Genomic DNA, 25,209 nt, shown 5'->3' on the forward strand with positions numbered 1-25,209 from the left:
AATATCAATTAAATAAGTTTTGTAGAGGGAAAGATTTTTTTCTTCAGTTCTATCTTTTGATTCAGTTCAGTGTAATTATCATAAGTGGAATATGCCCTCATGAATTCAGTCATGAAAAAATATCAGTATATTTTCACATCTATGTCCTCAAGCATTTTTGGGAGAACCTAATTAAGTGCTGACTTTGTTTTGATCTCTGACTTGTACAAGTATTTGTTGTCTTGTTACACTCAGCTAAAACCAGACCTGCTTTGTATTATCACATTGATCACATCAAACAAAGTGGTTGATATAAAAGAAAAGTTAAAAGGCATTCAGTTCCTGCATGCATATGAGCTAGTGGTCATGGTCATTTGTTATGTCAACTCATTTAAGTTGATTTGTGTAAGTATTATAGCTAAACTACCATACATTAGTCAATTCATTTCAGTTGATTTGTGTAAGTATTATAGCTAAACTACCATACATTAGTCAACTCATTTAAGTTGATTTGTGTAAGTATTATAGCTAAACTACCATACATTAGTCAATTCATTTCAGTTGATTTGTGTAAGTATTATAGCTAAACTACCATACATTAGTCAATTCATTTCAGTTGATTTATGTAAGTATTATAGCTAAACTACCATACATTAGTCAATTCATTTCAGTTGATTTATGTAAGTATTATAGCTAAACTACCATACATTAGTCAATTCATTTCAGTTGATTTGTATAAGTATTATAGCTAAACTACCATACATTAGTCAATTCATTTCAGTTGATTTGTGTAAGTGTTATAGCTAAACTACCATACATTAGTCAACTCATTTCAGTTGATTTGTGTAAGTATTATAGCTAAACTACCATACATTAGTCAACTCATTTCAGTTGATTTGTGTAAGTATTATAGCTAAACTACCATACATTAATCAACTCATTTCAGTTGATTTGTGTAAGTATTATAGCTAAACTACCATACATTAGTCAACTCATTTCAGTTGATTTGTGTAAGTATTATAGCTAAACTACCATACATTAGTCAACTCATTTCATTTGATTTGTGTAAGTATTATAGCTAAACTACCATACATTAGTCAACTCATTTCAGTTGATTTGTGTAAGTATTATAGCTAAACTACCATACATTAGTCAACTCATTTAAGTTGATTTGTGTAAGTATTATAGCTAAACTACCATACATTAGTCAATTCATTTCAGTTGATTTGTATAAGTATTATAGCTAAACTACCATACATTAGTCAATTCATTTCAGTTGATTTATGTAAGTATTATAGCTAAACTACCATACATTAGTCAACTCATTTAAGTTGATTTGTGTAAGTATTATAGCTAAACTACCATACATTAGTCAATTCATTTCAGTTGATTTATGTAAGTATTATAGCTAAACTACCATACATTAGTCAACTCATTTCAGTTGATTTGTGTAAGTGTTATAGCTAAACTACCATACATTAGTCAACTCATTTCAGTTGATTTGTGTAAGTGTTATAGCTAAACTACCATACATTAGTCAACTCATTTCAGTTGATTTGTGTAAGTGTTATAGCTAAACTACCATACATTAGTCAACTCATTTCAGTTGATTTGTGTAAGTATTATAGCTAAACTACCATACATTAGTCAACTCATTTCAGTTGATTTGTGTAAGTATTATAGCTAAACTACCACACATTAGTCAACTCATTTAAGTTGATTTGTATAAGTATTACAGCTAAACTACCATACATTAGTCAACTCATTTCAGTTGGTTTGTGTAAGTATTATAGCCAAACTACCATACATTAGTCAACTCATTTAAGTTGATTTGTGTAAGTATTATAGCTAAACTACCATACATTAGTCAACTCATTTCAGCTGATTTATGTAAGTATTATAGCTAAACTAGATACATTAGTCAACTCATTTCAGTTGATTTGTGTAAGTTTTATATCTAAACTACCATACATTGGTCAACTCATTTCAGTTGTTGTTGTGGGGTTTAACTCCATTTTTCAGCACACGATAGGCTATACATGGCAGCCAGCATTAATGGTGGAGGAAGAACCCGGGGAAAACCCCAGAATGAACCACCAACCCACGAGAAGCTACTGGCAAGCTTTCTCACATACCCACATTGGCCAAATCCGAGACTTGAACCCACGCAGACATAGGTGAGATGGTAGTGATCCGTAACAGAGATAGCTTTCGGCCACTCAGGGCCCCTCATTTCAGTTGATTTGTGTAAGTATTATAGGTAAATTACCATACATTAGTCAACTCATTTCAGTTGATTTGTGTAAGTAAAATATCTAAACTACCATACATTAGTCAACTCATTTCAGTTGATTTATGTAAGTATTATAGGTAAACTACCATGCATTAGTCAACTCATTTCAGTTGATTTATGTAAGTATTATAGGTAGACTACCATACATTAGTCAACAAATTTCAGTTGATTTTTCTTTTCATCACTGGCTTGTCACACAAATTACAAGCTGTTGTGACCAAGAAAAGCACACAAACATTCAAATTTAGTGTTCAGTGTTTATTTCTCAGGCATTGTTCATGCAAGAATGATAAATTGATGTTATTTTACCTCCCTGTTACTACCAAATCCTTACAACAAAAGATTTTTTCAAGCTATATGCATCCTAGCCTTCACAAACCCTTTCTGAATTGTGCAGTTCACTTGAATTCTGTTCTCCGTATTATTGACTATAAATTGTATATTGTTGTAGGTTACTATCAGCAGGTTAGCTGTGTATTGTACATGTGAACGACGAATGAGTTTATGATTAGACTGTACACTTCTTAGTTGATGATATGTTGTGGCTAATACAAACTGTGACTCTGGTTACTGTAAGCCAACGACTTTCATGAAGTAAAACCTGGCTTTTTAGGGTGGACATTGATAATAGCATCTGAAGCAGATTTTAAGAATAATTATATTTTGTAGAATCATCTCTGGATTTTGATCTCACCTGGTCGGAGGGACAAGTGGGTATGGCCTGTGTTCATCATACATCCATAATTGGTATGGCCCTGTGTGCATCATACATCCATAATTATTCATGGTATGGCCCTGTGTGTATCAACATCCATAATTATTCATGGTATGGCCTTGTGTGTATCAGCATCCATAATTATTCATGGTATGGCCCTGTGTGTATCATACATCCATAATTATTCATGGCATGGCCCTGTGTGCATCATACATCCATAATTATTCATGGTGTAGCCCTGTGTGTATCAACATCCATAATTATTCATGGTATGGCCCTGTATCATACCTCCATAATTATTCATGGCATGACCCTGTTTGCATCATACATCCATAATTATTCATGGTATTTATTGATGTTGTCAACTTCTTTGCAAAAAAACATTGAATTGATTTTGGAGAAATTTTACAAATGATGCCAGTCTGCAATCACAGATGGCTAACATTACTGAAAAAAAAATGAAAATATTTAAATGACTTCTTTTCAATAACTGCTGCACAAAATATGCTCCAATTTGAATGAAAGCACCTGGAAGAAAGACATTTCAGATTTGTACAAATGATGCCTAATACACTTTCAAATATGGTCAATTTTACTACAAATAAAAAAGTAACTTTTGCTAAAAGTAGAAGGACCTTTAAATGATTTTCTTATCCCAAAATTTTTCCAAACTAGAATTTGACCAAACTTGACAGAAAGCATGAATTGAAGACCAGTTAGTTTGGGGCAAGTGATGCCGATTCATGTGAGCTGTGTAATGCTCGATTACATTCTAGTTTCAGATGTAGCATAAATTCATAACTGTTTGCAGCATTTACAGTTTTTTACGCATCACTGCCATCTCACCTCTGTCTGCGTGGGTTTGAGTCTCGGATTCGGCCAATGTGGATATGTGAGAAAGCTTGCCAGTAGCTTCTCGAGGGTTGGTGGTTCTTTCCGGGGATTTCCTGGGTTCTTCCTCCCATTAATACTGTCCGCCATGTATAACCTATCGTGTGCTGAAAAATGGCATTAACCCTACAACAACAACAACTAAGGTGGCGCTATACAGTTTCGCATTTTGCATAGGGTTAGGATTTTAAAGAAAAAGAATTTCCCCGGCTTTCCTCACTGGTTATACTGGCTGTTTAAAAAAGACCTTGTATATCTTAGGTATAATGCAAAGAACCTTTAATTCCCTTTATTTTGGTGTATGATTGATGGGTGTACTATGGGTTATAGAGTATACAGCTTGGCCTTACTTCAAATGTGCACCTTTCAAAAAAGTGCTAGCTCTACTTGGTCATTTTCACTTCCTGAACTTCAGAGGTCAGTTGTATAAAAAAGAGCCGATAACTTATTTTACATTTTATATATTTGGTAATTCATTCATTGCACTTTCAGAAGCTGGTATTGTCTAGTCTGGCAAAATTCATTTTCCCTATTTTAGTAGCTGCTATGTATAGTGCACTTGAGACTAATTCAGACTGACTTTTTAACACAAGGGAGCAGTCATTTTAGTTAGCAGTGTGCTTAAATCATGTAAAATTTCCAAAAGTACAATATCCAAAAGAAATATCATCCGCATTACATTAATGTAGCATAGAGATATGCCAACATTCTCTCCACTGTGCATGTTTTAAATGCGAACTACTTCACCTTACATATGTCACTCTCTCAAAAGTACATATTATCTGGTGAGCGCCACCATAAAGAAGATATAGGTATTATTTTTGTATGATTTAATTATGTTTATATGGCTGAAACATTTAAGTCGCAAGCATCAAAACAATCCTTTTGAATAATTCTCCTGCCTTTCCCCCCACAGAACAGTATTTATGAGTGTCAGAGTCTCTAACAAGTCCAGCCTCCCCCCCCCCCCCCCCGATAAAAGTGAGCTATTTTAAGAATGCACATTACATTTTGTAAACATAGCAACCAATGTTATGCTGAATGACAGGAACATGAAACTAGCCAGAATTATTTCTGAGAGATCAACAATGAATTTTACAATTAGAAAAGGGAGGTAACTCATCAGGTTCATAAAGGTCAAAGGTCAAAGTGTAAAATATTTGCCTATTGTTTAATATGGAAGAAGCGAATTCACTTTCTCTTCATTTATTTTTTTTTATTTCATTGCAAATGAATGAAAAGAAACATTTTCACCATATATTTCTGTCACTTATTGCAACAGTTTTAAATTTAAGTTGACTCTATTCCTATATTCTAAGACTTCTAATTTCCCCATAATTAAGGTCCCTACTCACACAAACATACCTCATGGAAAGTTATGTAAGCAAGAGAAAAATGATCATAATTAGCTTATTTTCATGCTTAACATCAATATGAATGTAGCATTTTATTCAGAACATCATACATAATTATATAAAAATAAAAAAAAATAATTGCAAACATTTTTATATTTTCTTTAAGGTGGCGCTATACAGTTTCGCATTTTGCATAGGGTTAGGATTTTAAAGAAAAAGAATTTCTCTGGCTTTCCTCACTGGTTATACTGGCTGTTTAAAAAAGACCTTGTATATCTTAGGTATAATGCAAGGAACCTTTAATTCCCTTTATTTTGGTGTATGATTGATGGGTGTACTATGGGTTATAGAGTATACAGCTTGGCCTTACTTCAAATGTGCACCTTTCAAAAAAGTGCTAGCTCTACTTGGTCATTTTCACTTCCTGAACTTCAGAGGTCAATTGTATAAAAAAGAGCCGATAACTTTTTTTACATTTTATATATTTGGTAATTCATTCATTGCACTTTCAGAAGCTGGTATTGTCTAGTCTGGCAAAATTCATTTTCCCTATTTTAATAGCTGCTATGTATAGTGCACTTGAGACTAATTCAGACTGACTTTTTAACACAAGGGAGCAGTCATTTTAGTTAGCAGTGTGCTTAAATCATGTAAAATTTCCAAAAGTACAATATCCAAAAGAAATATCCACATTACATTAATGATGCATAGAGATATGCCAACATTCTCTCCACTGTGCATGTTTTAAATGCAAACTACTTCACCTTACGTATGTCACTCTCTCAAAAGTACATATTATCTGGTGAGCACCACCTAATCTATCAAAATGCTTCTATCAAAAGCTACAAACATTGTCTTCAAAGTGAAGTACACAATTCATGAATGGGAAATACATCACAGGGGCTCTGTACCAAGAAAATTGAGAGCATCTGTCAATGAATGGAGGGAGGTATGTGAGGATCCAACCTGTTACAAAACGGCTGGGGGCTGTTGAACCTGTAACGATATGTTATATTGTTACAGGTTGGATCCACAAGTCCTCTATTCATAAGGTTAATCAGTAGAACAAACAGCACAGACCATGATCTCCAGAGCAATATGCAATGCCAGGTCAGTTGCTTGCAGTTAGACCTGAATTATATTCAAGTATATACTGTCTTTTAATGTACAAGTCTTACATGCTTCTTTGTAATCCTGATCTTATTCTTTTGTAAAAGTGTGTACATATATCTTTTGTAAAAGTGTGTACATATATCTTTTGTAAAAGTGTGTACATAATCTTTTGTAAAAGTGTGTACATATATCTTTTGTAAAAGTGTGTACATAATCTTTTGTAAAAGTGTGTACATATATCTTTTGTAAAAGTGTGTACATAATCTTTTGTAAAAGTGTGTACATACATTTTTGTAAAAGTGTGTACATATCTTTTGTGAAAGTGTGTACATAATCTTTTGTAAAAGTGTGTACATACATTTTTGTAGAAGTGTGTACATAATCTTTTGTAAAAGTGTGTACATATATCTTTTGTAAAAGTGTGTACATAATCTTTTGTAAAATTGTGTACATATATCTTTTGTAAAAGTGTGTACATAATCTTTTGTAAAAGTGTGTACATACATTTTTGTAAAAGTGTGTACATATCTTTTGTGAAAGTGTGTACATAATCTTTTGTGAAAGTGTGTACATACATTTTTGTAGAAGTGTGTACATAATCTTTTGTAAAAGTGTGTACATATATCTTTTGTAAAAGTGTGTACATAATCTTTTGTAAAAGTGTGTACATATATCTTTTGTAAAAGTGTGTACATAATCTTTTGTAAAAGTGTGTACATAATCTTTTGTAAAAGTGTGTACATACATTTTTGTAGAAGTGTGTACATAATCTTTTGTAAAAGTGTGTACATATATCTTTTGTAAAAGTGTGTACATAATCTTTTGTAAAATTGTGTACATAATCTTTTGTAAAAGTGTGTACATATATCTTTTGTAAAAGTGTGTACATATATCTTTTGTAAAAGTGTGTACATAATCTTTTATAAAAGTGTGTACATACATTTTTGTAAAAGTGTGTACATAATCTTTTGTAAAAGTGTGTACATATATCTTTTGTAAAAGTGTGCACATATATCTTTTGTAAAAGTGTGTACATAATCTTTTGTAAAAGTGTGTACATATATCTTTTGTAAAAGTGTGTACATAAATCTTTTGTAAAAGTGTGTACATATATCTTTTGTAAAAGTGTGTACATAATCTTTTGTAAAAGTGTGTACATAATCTTTTGTAAAAGTGTGTACATACATTTTTGTAAAAGTGTGTACATAATCTTTTGTAAAAGTGTGTACATATTTTTGTAAAAGTGTGTACATAATCTTTTGTAGAAGTGTATACATATATCTTTTGTAAAAGTGTGTACATATATCTTTTGTAAAAGTGTGTACATATATCTTTTGTAAAAGTGTGTACATAATCTTTTGTAAAAGTGTGTACATACATTTTTGTAAAAGTGTGTACATTATCTTTTGTAAAAGTGTGTACATAATCTTTTGTAAAAGTGTGTACATATATCTTTTGTTGTTGTTGTTGTTGTTGGGTTTAACACCATATTTCAGCACACGATAGGATATGCATGGCGGCCAGTATTAATGGTGGAGGAAGAACCCGGGAAAACCCCGGGAAGAACCACCGACCCACGAGAAGCTACTGGCAAGCTTTCTCACATACCCACATTGGCTGAATCCTAGACTCGAACCCACGCAGACAGGTGAGATGGCAGTGATCCGTAACGGAGAGCGCTTTAGACCACTCGGCCACTCTGGGCCCCGATATATCTTTTGTAAAAGTGTGTACATATATCTTTTGTAAAAGTGTGTACATATATCTTTTGTAAAAGTATGTACATATATCTTTTGTAAAAGTGTGTACATAATCTTTTGTAAAAGTGTGTACATACATTTTTGTAAAAGTGTGTACATACATTTTTGTAAAAGTGTGTACATATATCTTTTGTAAAAGTGTGTACATAATCTTTTGTAAAAGTGTGTACATATATCTTTTGTAAAAGTTTGTATATATATCTTTTGCAAAAGTGTGTACATAATCTTTTGTAAAAGTGTGTACATAATCTTTTGTAAAAGTGTGTACATATATCTTTTGTAAAAGTGTGTACATAATCTTTTGTAAAAGTGTGTACATAATCTTTTGTAAAAGTGTGTACATATATCTTTTGTAAAAGTGTGTACATAATCTTTTGTAAAAGTGTGTACATATATCTTTTGTAAAAGTGTGTACATATATCTTTTGTAAAAGTGTGTACATACATCTTTTGTAAAAGTGTGTACATATATCTTTTGTAAAAGTGTGTACATATATCTTTTGTAAAAGAGTATGTACCATACATACATGTTATGGTGGGTAAAGACTTATGTTCAGTTTCAGTGTTGAACGTTGAGTGCTGGATTGCAGATTTCTTGCAATTTATTGACTATTTTCACCAATCTTGACCCTCTATGCCCCCTGGTCACACTTTTTCATCTGAATAAAATCGAAAAATATGCCGGCGAGTTTTCATTAGTGGATTAAGTTTATTATGGTACTATCAATGGCTAGAGCCACGAAATGTGATAAAAACTGTACAGAGGTAATGAATATCTATTTTGAAATAATGCATAATGGCAATGAAAATATTTAATGTTTGTTTTAGTCAGCCCAGTTCCAATGTAAAGTATAGATATGCAAACATGTTAATGTTTACATGTGTTACTTAAGCGCATGATATAGTATAGATAGACAAACATGTTAATGTTTACATGTGTTACTTAAGCGCATGATATAGTATAGATAGACAAACATGTTAATGTTTACATGTGTTACTTAAGCGCATGATATAGTATAGATAGACAAACATGTTAATGTTTACATGTGTTACTTAAACGCATGATATAGTATAGATATTCAAACATGTTAAGGGGCACAGAGTGGTTGAGTGGTCTAAAGCGCTCACCATTACGGATCACTGCCATCTCACCTCTGCCTGCATGAGTTCGAGTCTCAAGCTCAGCTAACGTGGGTACGTGAGAAAGCCTGCCAGTAGCTTCTCGTGGGTCGGTGGTTCTTCCCGGGGTTTTCCAGGGTTCTTTCTCCACCAATTATACTGGCCGCCATGTATAGCCTATCTTGTGCTGAAAAATGGCGTTAAACCATACAACAACAACAAACATGTTAATGTTTACATGTGTTACTTAAGTACAGGATATAGTATAGATATACAAACATGTTAATGTTTACATGTGTTACTTAAGCACATGATATAGTATAGATATACAAACATGTTAATGTTTACATGTGTTACTTAAGCGCATAATATAGTATAGATATACAAACATGTTAATGTTTACATGTGTTACTTAAGCGCATGATATAGTATAGATATACAAACATGTTAATGTTTACATGTGTTACTTAAGCACATGATAAAGCATTTATTGCAATAATGTAAATGTCCAATGAAAATATTATAGTACAGTGCAGACCACAAATGTAAGGTGGTAAATCTGTTGAAGATTATTTCATTTTATACAGCACTATCAGTGCATTATCTGCTATTTTCCTCTAAAATGTAATGTGTCTCAAGATTTGAAGGTTGTGTGTGTCCCTCTAAAATGTAACGTGTTTCAAGATTTGAAAGTTGTGTGTCCCTCTAAAATGTAATGTGTTTCAAGATTTGAAAGTTGTGTGTCCCTCTAAAATGTAATGTGTCTCAAGATTTGAAGGTTGTGTGTGCCCCTAGCATAGATATAGATTGGACTTAAATTTTCAGATGGTAAGCTGAATTGATGAAAAGTTTATATTAAATCAAAGCCTTCTTACGACTTCTGCATTCCCATTGCTATTAAATGTTAGTAAATTAGAGATTAAACTGCATACCAAGTCGATGGATGATGGGTGACTGGGTGGGAGTTTCTTGTACAAGTAAAACAATGTCATGATAGCAAGAACAATGCTTTTTGATGTAGAAAAATTCAGTAGGATAAAGCTTTATATGTTAAAATGTCCTTTTTCCTTTCAGAAAGTTTGTAACGACTGTACAGATTCCTATCTGGCTATGAACAAGATGTTTAATGACTTGTTGATGAACTCAGAACATATATGCATGGATATCGTGGACATGGTAATGTTTACTAATTATATAACCTTTTGGGTATTCAGTTAAATGTTTTAACTCCTTGTATCTTTTTCAGATAATGTTTTAGGTAGATGATTAGCATTTCAGTGGTTTGAACATCTGCCTCAGATATGGGAGGTCATTTGAACCCAGCCGAGTCTTACCAAAGACTTATAAAAATTGGTACTAACAGCTGCCTTTCTAGGCGCTCGGCATTAAGAGGTTAGTGTTAGGACTGGTTGGCCTAGTGTCAGGATAATGTGACTGGGTGGGACATGATACTACATGATGCCCCAGTGCTTGACATCACTATAAACTGCCACACTGCAGACATCATAGTTATATAGCTGCAAATATGTTAAAGCTCCGTTAAAAATCCAAAACACACACACACACAAACACACTCATATTAAAACCAGTATAGTTTTGGTGACAGACTGTGATTTGGATGAAATATTACTAGTTGGTCATAATTCAGATTTGAGACATTATGATCACATCAGTAAGCATATTTATAGTTTTTAAATGCAGTGGAAAGCTGTTTGTAAACATTTAACATGAGTTTAGGTTTTTCAGAAATTTTGTGTCACTGTTTTGCTTAGACAATGAAAGCTCATGGCATTTACAGCACAGAAGCTAAAATAATTACAAAGAATAGGTTGATCAACTTGCACTGATATAATTTGTAGACTTTCCATACGTACTCACTTATAAGTCCAGATCAACTACAGGCAACATAGACTTTGACCTGCCATCACATATGTGAGAGCAGATCAGGGTCTTGGTTGTTTGTTGTACTGATTATACCTTGCAAACTGCATAGACCCTGATCTGCATTATGTGACACAGACCTGGGTCTATGCAGTTGGCATTTGACCTTGAATTTCGAACTAAGGTGTTCTCAGTGAAGCAAAGTATGTTAATCACTTGTGGATTTTTTAGGATGATCCATTTTCAAAGTCAAGTTGGGGACCTTTTGGATGATCAGTTGTTAAAGTAGAGTTGGGGACCTTTCAGGATGATCCATTTATAAAAGTAGAGTTGGGGGCCTTTGGGATGATCCATTTCTCAAGGTAGAGTTGGGGACCTTTTGGGATGATCAGTTGTTAAGTAGAGTTGGGGACCTTTCAGGATGATCCATTTATAAAAGTAGATTTGGGGGCCTTTAGGACGATCCATTTCTCAAGGTAGAGTTGGGGACCTTTAGGGATGATCAGTTGTTAAAGTAGAGTTGGGGACCTTTCAGGATGATCGATTTATAAAAGGAGAGTTGGGGGCCTTTGGGATGATCCATTTATAAAAGTAGAGTTGGGGGCCTTGGGAAGTATAAATTGTCAAAGTAGAGTTAGAAACCTTTTGGGATGATCCATTTGTCAAAGTAGAGTTGGGGACCTTTTGGGATGATCCATTTGTCAGAGTAGAGTTGGGGACCTTTTGGGATGATCCAGTTGTCAAAGTTGAGTTGGGGACTTTTTGGGATGATGCATTGGTAAAAGTAGAGGCTGAAGAATCCCATGCCTAAGCTTCGACCAATGTCCTCAACAAGCATCTATGCTTACTGTTCATTTCTTTTGGCAGATGAACTATACAAGACTAATGTGGGGAAATGAGCTTGGATGCACATACATTCCTCGTCTTATTGAACCTATTATTGTCATAGCAGTGGTATTTTTCTTCTTGCCATTCGTTTTCTATGGTGGTTTGAAGTTTTATGGCACCAAAAAGGAAAAGAAATTAATGAAACGTAAGTAAAGCTTTATTTTTCTGGTTTATATTTATTAGTTCCATAATGTCAGCTACAAGGAAAAATTAAGTATAGTTACTTGTATATGAAATACGTCTTTTGGTTTTTAAAGATTTTTTGACGTGGCTTTAAAGAATTCTTTGCTTGAGATTCTGTGTTTAAATTAAGCTCATTATTGATAAAAAAAAACTTAAGGCAAACATCCTGATACTAAGACCCATGGTCATATATAAATACAGGATATCTATCTTAATTATTGAAATCATACATAGAAATCAGAATTATGACAACTTGGGAATTTACATACTATAAGCAGTTTTTGGAGTTAAACTTTCAACAATGTGTAGATTTGAAAGGCAAACCATATGTGTGTGAAATTTGTACTTGGTATTTGGTCAGCTTAATATGCCTTAGAAATAAAGTTTGTAACAAATCGTACAATTTCTAAGAAGCTCTAAGTAGAAAGTTTCTCACTGGATGTACTGGTATACCTAAGTAAAAGTTTATACAATTATCTTTGATCACTGAATGCTGTTAAAGGCTTTTGTTTTCCAAAGATTTCAAAGCAGTCTTAGCATTGGGGACTGTATTAATTGTGAGTCATAAACAGCAAGCATTATATTGTATAGTAAACAAATATTATTCTCTAATTTTGTTCAGAGAAAAGGTTGACCACCTCTAAAACAAAGCTTGATGGCTTCATCGGAAATGGTGAGAAAGCTGTTCTCCTGGAAAATGAGGAGACTCCCACTTCATCACAGGAAGACACCTAGACATCTCTCATGACAATACTTGACTTGTTTGTTACCATTCTGCATCATTGAATCTGGATGTGGCATTTAACAAACAAACACATAATGTACCCAGATGTAACATCACATGATTCCATGCAGATATGGTTCTTTTTTTCTATAGATTTGGGTCATGTACCTCAAAATGCAAGATAAACTTGATTTAATTACTCAATCGTCAACTGCAATTCAACCTTTTTACAATAGACAATTAATTTTACCTGCATTAAACAAAGGTCGTGTTGAATATATTTGCCAAGGAAAATTTTGATTTATTATAGATTCAAAAATTTAGTGTTTATCAAGCTTTGAAAATTGTATTGGCCATTTAAAATGTTACATTACCAAGCCATAATAATTTGGTCACTTTTGAAATCAGAATTCCTGAGTATGGAGTTATTGGTAAAAGATAACAAAAAGTAAATGCGTTAGTTATGGCCAGTTAAAGAGTCCTAAGCATAGTTGTTTTTAATAGTATTGCTAGATCTGTCTAACAATGCTTTCAGCAGTCACCATCTGCTTCAACTTCAGGCTGGCCAGTAAAATTCACAATATGGGTTTTCTGGACCATATTTCTACCTACTAGCAGGTCTCAGTTCAATGATAAATGACCATATCTTACATGTTAGCAGGTCTCAGTTCAGTGATAAATGACCATATCTTTCATGTTAGCAGGTCTCAGTTCAGTGATAAATGACCATATCTTTCATGTTAGCAGGTCTCAGTTCAGTGATAAATGACCATATCTTTCATGTTAGCAGGTCTCAGTTCAGTGATAAATGACCATATCTTTCATGTTAGCAGGTCTCAGTTCAGTGATAAATGACCATATCTTTCATGTTAGCAGGTCTCAGTTCAGTGATAAATGACCATATCTTTCATGTTAGCAGGTCTCAGTTCACTGATAAATGACCATAACTTTCATGTTAGCAGGTCCCAATTCACTGATAAATGACCTTAACTTTCATTTCTTTCTGATTATAGCTTATATTAATAGGCCTTAGCTGTATCAATATATATTTGACTAAGAGCAGTTTTACTTATAACTTTCTGCATTTGTCTCTCTGTCCATATTTCTCTGAATGTGTACCATTAGTTGAGGTTGACTGCACAGGTCATGATCTAGACAGGTCACTTGTAGACTGTAAACCATAGTAGTCACATACAAAGAAACTACTTAATTTAGGAACCGGCAATATCACAGTTTTAAAGGGATTGTGCTGTAAAGTAAATTGTATTTGCTGATTTTACCATACAGTGTGCTTGTAAATTAAAATATTTTTATGCAGTTTTGTTGGCACATCATGATTCTGAAGGTTGTCTGACCATTTTAGTTGCAACTTGTTGTGCTGTAATTAGACCATAATCCCACATGAAAATTTTATAATTTCTGTTTCTGTAAATTGACTAGCTATTAACTTTGATCAGTGAGAACATGTTTTACTCTGCAGAGACCAGTCTAACAAAAGGAAGAGGAACCAGTCAGTGTGCAGTTACAAAATAGAAATAACAATGGAAACATATTTAGATTTTCATATGCTAAGTATCAAATCAGTACCAGATCCAAAATTTCCCTAAGCAGATATTTCATCATGACCTTTGCTCACCCTAGATTGTAATTATTTTTCTGTCTGATAAATTTTATAGAAGAAAAAAAATGCTGAATTACACATGTGTGACCAATAGTGTTGCAATTTAGTAGACCTCGATGTCTTGACTTTTTTGCAATTTCTGTTGTTGACTATTCCATTTAAGTGTGTCTGGGAATTGAAAACATTTTTTAAAAAATTATATGAGGGAAATATTCATTCATTTCTGTAATGGGGGGGGGTGCCTAATAAAAAATGGTCACATTTCCTCTCTCTCCCACCCTCATCAAGAGGGGGGAAAATTCAAATTGCTCACATTCATTTTGTTGTATTAGAGGAATTGTTGGATAAGGCTCAGGCCTATAGGTTATAAATATATCTTCATGTTCAACTCAACATTTTTGGCTGCATTCTATAAGGCTATCATTAAGTGGTGTTCAGTTATAGTTGAACAATTCTAATGTATAGGTTACTAATTAATGGCAAAATCTGACACTAGAAACGTAGCTTGCTTCAGGCAGTGCATGCAGTGTTTTGTCTCTCACTGAAGAGCTTGCCAACTGAACATGTAAACAGAGGTTTAAAGAACATCAGTGCGTAGTCGATTTACCTTGAAAGTCTTATATCAGAAGAGTATTAACCTGTGTGCTCTGCAATATAGGGCAAGTAATGTTTATTTATTAATCTTTGAAGAGTAGTTTAAAAATGGAAATTTCAGCACTAAGCCATGCAAGAGTCTGTCCATGATGTAGAAAATTCCTACCAGAAGATGGGTCATTCAGTTATGACAAATTGCCTTTTGTGATAACAGTACATGATGCCATCATTATTGGACACAGCCTTGGTATCTGATTAGTCCATGTTCAGATATTATCCAAGGAGATGTCAGTATTCTTTTTATTTGAACCATAATTTCAGTGGGAGAATGATTTCAACAAATTACAGATGTATTTCTGATCCTTATATTTTTGCATCTATATAGTGTAAACATTTGACTATTGCTTTTACAGTGTAAATTTGAGTGTTATTGCTTTTACAGTGTAAATTTGAGTGTTATTGCTTTTCTTATGTAAATACTTTCATATCCTGTCTATAAATAGGTGTACAAGGGTTTTGTTACTGTTAGGAAAATATATATCTAGTCATTTTTTCCTGGTGCAAATCTGAGGATCCAATTGTATGGTGTAAATCTATGACATATTTGCATTTGTTTCTTGATGGTAGAAATCTTGGGCTCCATTCATTCATGTGGAACAAATTTATGTCATTTGAGTCCTTGTTAACTGCTGGTACAAATCTGGATCCAGCCACTCATCTGGTGTATATCTTTTGTATATGTCTTTGTTAATTGCTGGTTAAAATATTTGGATCCAGCCACTCATCTGGTGTATATCTTTGACATATGTCTTTGTTAACTGCTGGTACAAACCTGGATCCAGCCACTCATCTGGTGTAAATCTTTGGAATATGTTTTTGTTAATTGCTGGTACAAATCTTTGGATCCAGCCACTCATCTGGTGTATATCTTTGGTATATGTCTTTGTTAATTGTTGGTTCAAATCATTGGAACCAGCCACTCATCTGGTGTAAATCTTTGGCATATGTTTTTGTTAATTGCTAGATCAAATATTTGGATCCAGCCACTCATCTGGTGTATATCTTTGGCATATGTCTTTGTTAATTGCTGGTACAGATCTTTGGAACCAGCCACTCATCTGGTGTATATCTTTGGCATATGTCTTTGTTAACTGCTGGTTCAAATCTTTGGACCCAGCCACTCATCTGGTGTATATCTTTGGCATATGTCTTTGTTAACTGCTGGTTCAAATCTTTGGATCCAGCCACTCATCTGGTGTATATCTTTGGCATATGTCTTTGTTAACTGCTGGTACAAATCTGGATCCAGCCACTCATCTGGTGTAAATCTTTGGCATATGTTTTTGTTAATTGCTGGTACAAATATTTGGATCCAGCCACTCATCTGGTGTATATCTTTGGCATATGTGTTTGTTAACTGCTGGTTCAAATCTGGATCCAGCCACTCATCTGGTATAAATCTTTGGCATATGTCTTTGTTAACTGCTGGTACAAATCTGGATCCAGCCACTCATCTGGTGTAAATCTTTGGCATATGTTTTTGTTAATTGCTGGTACAAATATTTGGATCCAGCCACTCATCTGGTGTAAATCTTTGGCATATGTCTTTGTTGACTGCTGGTACAAATCTGGATGCAGCCACTCATCTGGTGTATATCTTTGGCATATGTCTTTGTTAACTGCTGATACAAATCTGGATCCAGCCACTCATCTGGTGTAAATCTTTGGCATATGTTTTTGGTAATTGCTGGTACAAATCTTTGGATTCAGCCACTCATCTGGTGTATATCTTTGGCATATGTCTTTGTTAACTGCTGGTTCAAATCTGGATCCAGCCACTCATCTGGTGTAAATCTTTGGCATATGTCTTTGTTAACTGCTGGTTCAGATCTGGATGCAGCCACTCATCTGGTGTAAATCTTTGGCATATGTCTTTGTTGACTGCTGGTTCAAATCTGGATCCAGCCACTCATCTGGTGTAAATCTTTGGCATATGTCTTTGTTAACTGCTGGTACAAATCTGGATCCTGCCACTCATCTGGTGTATATCTTTGGTATATGTCTTTGTTAATTGCTGGTACAGATCTGGATCCAGCCACTTATCTGGTGTATATCTTTGGCATATGTCTTTGTTAATTGCTGGTACAAATCTGGATCCAGCCACTTATCTGGTGTATATCTTTGGCATATGTCTTTGTTAATTGCTGGTACAAATCTGGATCCAGCCACTTATCTGGTGTATATCTTTGGCATATGTCTTTGTTAATTGCTGGTACAAATCTGGATCCAGCCACTTATCTGGTGTAAATCTTTGGTATATGTCTTTGTTAATTGCTGGTACAAATCTGGATCCAGCCACTTATCTGGTGTATATCTTTGGCATATGTCTTTGTTAATTGCTGGTACAAATCTGGATCCAGCCACTTATCTGGTGTATATCTTTGGTATATGTCTTTGTTAATTGCTGGTACAAATCTGGATCCAGCCACTTATCTGGTGTATATCTTTGGCATATGTCTTTGTTAATTGCTGGTACAAATCTGGATCCAGCCACTTATCTGGTGTATATCTTTGGCATATGTCTTTGTTAATTGCTGGCACAAATCTGGATCCAGCCACTTATCTGGTGTAAATCTTTGGTATATGTCTTTGTTAATTGCTGGTACAAATCTGGATCCAGCCACTTATCTGGTGTATATCTTTGGCATATGTCTTTGTTAATTGCTGGTACAAATCTGGATCCAGCCACTCATCTGGTGTAAATCTTTGGCATATGTCTTTGTTAATTGCTGGTACATATCTGGATGCAGCCACTCATCTGGTGTAAATCTTTGGTATATGTCTTTGTTAATTGCTGGTACAAATCTGGATCTAGCCACTCATCTGGTGTAAATCTGAGATGTGTATCTTTATTGTCATATGTATTTATATCATATTTATCTGCTTAGATGAAAATAGCTCAGATACAGATAACTTGGAAATAACTTTTGATGCAAATGGTTTAGATCCCAACAGCTTGGAAATAGCTTTTGATGAAAATGGTTTAGATCCAAACAGCTTGGAAATAGCTTTTGATGCAAACGGTTTAGATCCAAACAACTTTGAAATAACATATATACAAAAAACAGTCACAAATGTCTTAGGTACAAATAACTTTGAACAGCTTAGATACAAATGGCTTGGATACTGATCTGTATTTTAGTGTTAGGTTCTATGAGGTAAATGGTTCAATAAAAATATTTGCAATTTGTTTACTGTAAAATCTGTTTCGTATATAATATATATGGATGTTTTCAGTGAATCACACATTGTTTATGTAAGAGTTCACCACCCAGACAAATTGTTTATGTAAGAGTCTACCACCCAGACAGGGCCCCGAGTGGTCTAAAGCGCTCTCCGTTACAGGTCACTGCCATCTCACCTCTGTCTGCGTGGGTTTGAGTCTCGGATTCGGCCAATGTGGGTATGTGAGAAAGCTTGACAGTAGCTTCTCATGGGTCGGTGGTTCTTTCCGGGTTTTTTTTAGGTTCTTCCTCCACCATTAATACTAGCCTCCATGTATAGCCTATCATGTGCTGAAAAATGGTGTTAAACCCTACAACAACAACAACAACCACCCAGACAAATTGTTTATGTAAGAGTCTGACACCCAAATTGTTTATGTAAGAGTCTACCACCCACACAAATTGTTTATATAACAGTCTACCACCCAGACAAATTGTTTCTGTAAGAGTCTACCACCCAGACAAATTGTTTATGTAAAAGTCTACCACCCAGTCTACATTATGTAAGAGTCTACCACCCAGACAAATTGTTTATGTAAGAGTCTACTACCCAGTCTACCATTATTTATATAAGAGTCTACCACCCAGACAAATTCTTTATGTAAGAGTCTACATGGAACTTGGTCAGTTAAGATACAGTTGCTTTATGGATCATGTAGGTGCTTACCCTGAACATATTTGTGTAGCCAATCCAAGTGCTCAGGCAATCAGGTTGGTCAAGAAGACAGGCTACTCCTTACTTCACTCCATATTGGTAACTTTTCTTATGTTGATGACAGGAAGACCAGTCTTGCATCATACTACACCAGAACATCTTTAACATGTTATCACCATAAATAATAGAGAAAAGAAGTATATTTTTTCCAGTTCCCCATTTTGAGATGTAAACTTAACGAAAATATATTGTGATACATTTTTGCTTACTATTTGATAGTTTACGTTGGCAGTGGGAACACTGTTAAGCACTATCATAAGTAACAACCTTTGACATCTTCAGCTTGCCATTGTGATGAATTTTTCTATCAGATCTGGCTAAATACATAGAAATGAACTTGCCTGGGGCAGTTTTCATTGCAGAATCCCATTCTCTGTGTCTCCTTGACAATGACTGCATAAACATACATCCCATAGTCAGATTGCATTGAAAGTAGATGTCACAGCACCAACCAGACATAAACAGTACAACAACTCAGTTTCTAGTAAAAATTGGCTGTGCTGAGGAAACATTTACTACTTTACTCATCCCTGGGTCAAGTGATGCAGATTCGCACCTTGAGAACATCTGTGTGCATGTTTTGCCCTTAACAAGCTCTGAACCTCGGCATTACAGACATCTAGAATGCATAGAAAGATAGATGCTTTGATTTATTCTCTTTTAATGTAAGAATAATTTCTAGTCAGCTTTGATTTATGCCATTGACTTTTTATCCTGATTTAATAAGGAGAAAATTAACATACAGGTAGTTTTGTTCCTTACATTAATAAAATTCCTATTGTCTCTCTGATTAATTTATTTTTCGTTATAAAAACAATTTTATTTGGCATCCAGCATTTCTGATCTGATAAAAATAATATTTGTATTATGAGGTCTTCCCATATAGAGAAAATATTAAAATGGGATAGTTCGTTTGAAAGGATTTTCTTCATTAAAGTTGAAGAGACAGTCACTATTGTTGTGATCAATATTGATTCCTAAATTTACACAACTTGTTGATTATCATGGCATATAGTATTGTAGTTTAATTTATTAAAAAGAAACAACAAAGAGGATCAACTCACAACTGCTAATTAGATTGTGATTTTGTACACATTTTGTTGTTATTTTGTACACATTTTGTTACTATTATTTTGACATTATTGTAAGGGAGTTAATGTGCACAGTCAGTTTGGATTACTGCATCTCTTCTTACCCAATACAGCCTAACCCCAATAACTTTGAAATTGTTGAGGTCCCCACCCAAGGGATCTACAGAGGTTCAGTGGTTAAGACATTAAACTTGTGCTTTAAAGATTACTAGTCTTAATAACAAATCTCGATAGGAAATTAGGCCTCTAATTTGTTCAACCAATCTGATTCAAGATCATCTATTATTATGCATAGATGTTGCTCATGATTGAACTTGTCTGAGGTCTTAATAATGCAAGCTTACATACCAAATCAGATCAAAATCTGAGGAAAAGTATTGTTTCTGCACTGTTCACAAGCAGTTATTGACAGACATGTATGACATACTACGCACAACAGACAAAACAGATTACATATTCATTTCAATGTAACTGCACTTTTTTACGTATGCAATCACTTGGGGGTGTGTGGCTTTTTTTAAGAATTAAAACCTGTATTTTACAGGATTATTGATTACACAGCATATACAGCAGTAATGAAGTGAAGGCTGTTCATAGATCTCTTACATTTTCAAGCTTCATAACTTTCTGAATCCAGTCTTAATAGGAAGCTCTGTTATAATTAATAATAATGGGTGGTTGTAATTAATAATAATGGGTGGTTATAATTATCAAGAAAATAAAATGGAGAAATAAATAACTATATTTTAACTGTGCTTACAAATATTGTCATAGTACACAAGAAGGGTGCATGAATACACAAGCTGAGACATCATTAGGGGAATCTAGAAACCATGCAGGTTTACATGTGTGTACTCATATGTCATTTTGGAGATTTTGAAACCAACAATGTGTAATTTATTGCAAATTTAGTTGCGTGTGATAGGATTTTTAATCCTTAACCTATATTTTGCTTACAGCCTCCATTTAGAAACCTGGAAAACCTGTAGTGAAATTGCTTCTTTCTTGTGTTAGGAACTAGTAACTTCAAGTTTTTTTTCGTTGTCACATGATGTAGTTGTACCCAGTCCAAATTGCTTGTACATAGGGTTGGTAAAAATATCTAATTATTAATATATGATTTTCCAACTTTTATTTTTGAAAAGGTTTAAACTGTATAATTAATTTCTCATGTTAAATTGTACAACTTTAATCTGTAAAATATGTTAGATACATTGTTTTAAAGTTTCATAATTTTAACATATCTCAAAAGTTTATTAATAAACTTTTGTTTTTGATTTATTCTAAATAGTACTATAGATTATCTGAGAAATATCTGCAAACTTGTTATTATTGTCAATACAAGATAATACAATTCATCTAATACAAGATAATACGATTCATCTAATACAAGATAATATGATTCATCTTTAGGGAGAGCAGGTTGTACTTTTTTATTCTAAGAGAGAAATGTATCAAAAATGAGTTATTATTGTATATTTCAGATTCAAGAAACTTGCATGTTCATACACTACAGTGTAGAACAAATGTATTAATTAACTGAAATTAATCTATATTTTTTGGTTTGTAATTAGTATATTCCTTGTTTACATGTAAGATGGACTCAACACATTGAATATTTTATTGCAGATTTCTCTCTTTATAGAGACATTTTGACAATATTTGTTGATGTTTTAAAGAACAATTGCTACGATTAATGTAGGATGTTTCATTTAGTGTTGTTTATTTATTTCACTATTGCCTTTATGGGCAAGTTTCCTGCGGTACTCACACATCATCTTTCCCATGTTATTACTGTTTTATAAACTTTTTATTGTACCGTATGTCAGTTAAATTTACAGGAAAAGTACTTATTTTTAATAAATGTAATCTTACGAATTACAGAAATAATTCATTTGTGAATTTGTCACATTATCATTTTAGTTATGCGCATTCTGTTAGGAACTATTTCCAATGTGTATAGGTCTTTGTTTACATGTCATCTACACCAGTGGTTAACTGTATGTCTATAATCCCAATGAAAAAAGTTCTCTTCCATTTTTGTTCAGAGTTTTTCATGATAGTTGCTATTTGAGATTGGCACAATATATTATTTTGTCTGATAGCAAAATAACCTGTTCAATTATTATAGTTTATCCAAACTTAGTGGCATAACAAATTATTTAGAGTGTCCATGTGTGATAGATATATTTTGAGTTATACTTGATTGTATACTCTTTGTAATTTACCCATGTAGAAGATGAAGAAACTAATTGTATATGTAAGATACATACATGGACCTTGTTTATACTTCTGTCATCAGTAATGGTAATCGATCATGCAGTTTCTTGGTATGACATTTGTGTCCGGCTGCATTTCATTTTGGAAACCAGTAAATAGATCCTAATTAGGAATGTTTTCTGGTAAATCCTCATGTATATTTTTATTTTTGAAATCTTGATAATGCAGACTAGAAATATTAAGAATTGCACCCAGTGTGACATGGTATCTTGAAAGAAAGCCCACCCAAGCATGACATGGCATTTTGAAAGAAGCCTACCCCAGTGTGACGTGGTATTTTGATGGAAAGCCCACCCCAGCGTGACACAGCATTTTGAAAGAAAGCCCATCCCAGCATGACCTGGCATTTTGAAAGTCCACCCCAGCATAACTTGGCATTTTGAAAGAATGCCCACCCCAGCGTGACATGGCATTTTGATGGAAAGCCCACCCCAGCGTGACACAGCATTTTGAAAGAGAGCCCATCCCAGCATGACTTGGCATTTTGAAAGGAAAGCCCACTTTCTGCAATATCTTCTCTTTGGTTTTTTATGCCCAGTACATCCTGATAGGAAGAAATGGTTTTGGATAGGGCATGATAATTATACAGGTAATCTGATGCTTTTGTATAATGCACTGGGACATAAAGTACATATGCTAAGCCTTTTCTTTGCCAAGTCTGTAGTTAGGAATGGGTGGGCTGTCTAAATTTTCATTGATATTTGTTGATATTTTATTTGTCTTACAGTATGGTTTTGTAAAAAAAAAAGCATTTAAAGTCACATGTGGTTGCTTGCATGCAGATTTAAGCAAGCAGCATAGTCATAAATGTTTTATCTTGACAGTGGCGTTATTTTTTGCCAACTAGTTTTCATTATTTTCATTATCTGTCATTGGGAAACGCACAAAATCAAGTTTAGTTTATAATCTTTTTGGTAAGCAGTTTTTTAAGGTATGGCATCTATAGTGAATGGTATTACATCATTTTCATTACTATAACCTATTAAAATTGGAATGGGGCACATCAACTTGTTCCATTTGCTTCATATAGGGTCAGAAAATAATGGTGAATATAGACTCATTCCTTGTGTTTCATGTAGGGTCAGATGGGTTCAGTAACTATTGGGGAATATTGACTTATCTTTTGTGCTTCATGTAGTCAAAAAGTAATCATTGTGTGTGCCTCATATAGGGCCAAAATCTAATGGGGCGTATTGACTTATTCCTTGTGCTTCATACAAGGTCAGGATCTAATGGGCATATTAAGTCCTTCCTTGTACTTCATACAAGGTCAGGATCTAATGGGCATATTAAATCATTCCTTGTGCTTCATACAAGGTCAGGAACTAATGGGCATATTAAATCATTCCTTGTGCTTCATACAAGGTCAGGATCTAATGGGCATATTAAATCATTCCTAGTGCTTCATACAAGGTCAGGATCTAATGGGCATATTAAATCATTCCTTGTGCTTCATACAAGGTCAGGATCTAATGGGCATATTAAATCATTCCTTGTGCTTCATACAAGGTCAGGATCTAATGGGCATATTAAATCATTCCTTGTGCTTCATACAAGGTCAGGATCTAATGGGCATATTAAATCATTCCTTGTGCTTCATACAAGGTCAGGATCTAATGGGCATATTAAATCATTCCTAGTGCTTCATACAAGGTCAGGAAATAATGGGCATATTAAATCATTCCTTGTGCTTCATACAAGGTCAGGAAATAATGGGCATATTAAATCATTCCTTGTGCTTCATACAAGGTCAGGATCTAATGGGCATATTAAATCATTCCTAGTGCTTCATATAGGGTCAGAATAAATTGGAGCATATTGATTCATTCCTATTCCTTCATATAGGGTTGTGAGCTAATGGGGCATATCGACTCATTCTTTGTGTTTCATAATGTTTAGAAAGCTAATGTAGCATATCAACTTGTTCCTTGTGCTTTATGTAGAACCAGAGACTAATGGGGCACATTGATTCATTCCTTGTGCTTTATCTTGAGCCAGAAACTAATGGGTGTATTCATTTTTTGTACTTCATATAGAGCAAGAAACTAATGGGGTGTATCGATTCATTCCTTGTACTTTATGTAGAGCCAGAACCTAATGGGGCATATTGATTCATTTTTTGTGCTTCATATAGAATCAGAGACTAATGGGGTGTATTGATTCATTCCTTGTACTTTATGTAGAGCCAGAACCTAATGGGGCATATTGATTCATTTTTTGTGCTTCATATAGAGCCAGAGACTAATGGGGCGTGTTGATTCATTTTTTGTACTTCATATAGAGCCACAGACTAATGGGGTGTATTGATTCCTTCTTTGATATCCACATTTTTAGTTGCCTATCGTCTGTAGTTAAAAATAGGCAGATAATTCAATAATTTATACATGGATTCTGAAGGCAAGTATTTGGATATTTGTTAGGAGATTATTGTTTATTGTTCAGATTTGTATGTGTAAATGCTTTTGAGTGTGCATTTATTTGGAATTGGTTTTCTACAGAATATAAGTGAATAATGTACATAGAGTTTTTATTACATGCAGATGTATTCTGGCATTAATATGTGCAATTGTTTGATTAAAACCTCCACATTTTATTTTGTTTGTTTTTATTTTTAAACTTGGTAAATAATAGGAATTTTTAGGGATGTGTATCTCAGCAGGAAGGAATCCAGAATATCATCATTTTCTGTTACCAGCAGAGTTAAGGGATCATTTGCTATTCCAA

General features: G+C 34.0%; 1 protein-coding gene across 1 annotated transcript in view; it reads left to right on the top strand.

The window, feature by feature from the left end:
• Positions 1 to 25,076, top strand: part of LOC149801062 (osteopetrosis-associated transmembrane protein 1-like) — a 45,984-nt gene extending 20,908 nt beyond the window's left edge. Inside the window, exons 4-6 of the mRNA XM_089955096.1 lie at positions 10,299 to 10,400; positions 11,973 to 12,138; positions 12,799 to 25,076. Of these exons, the coding sequence (XP_089811222.1) occupies positions 10,299 to 10,400; positions 11,973 to 12,138; positions 12,799 to 12,911 (381 nt within the window). The 3' untranslated portion in view covers positions 12,912 to 25,076. The remainder of the gene's footprint in view (positions 1 to 10,298; positions 10,401 to 11,972; positions 12,139 to 12,798) is intronic.
• The last annotated feature ends 133 nt before the right edge of the window (positions 25,077 to 25,209 follow it).

Source organism: Sinohyriopsis cumingii, chromosome 4 (assembly GCF_028554795.1).
Source record: "Sinohyriopsis cumingii isolate HCF-2022 chromosome 4, ASM2855479v2, whole genome shotgun sequence".
NCBI lineage: Eukaryota > Metazoa > Mollusca > Bivalvia > Unionida > Unionidae > Sinohyriopsis > Sinohyriopsis cumingii.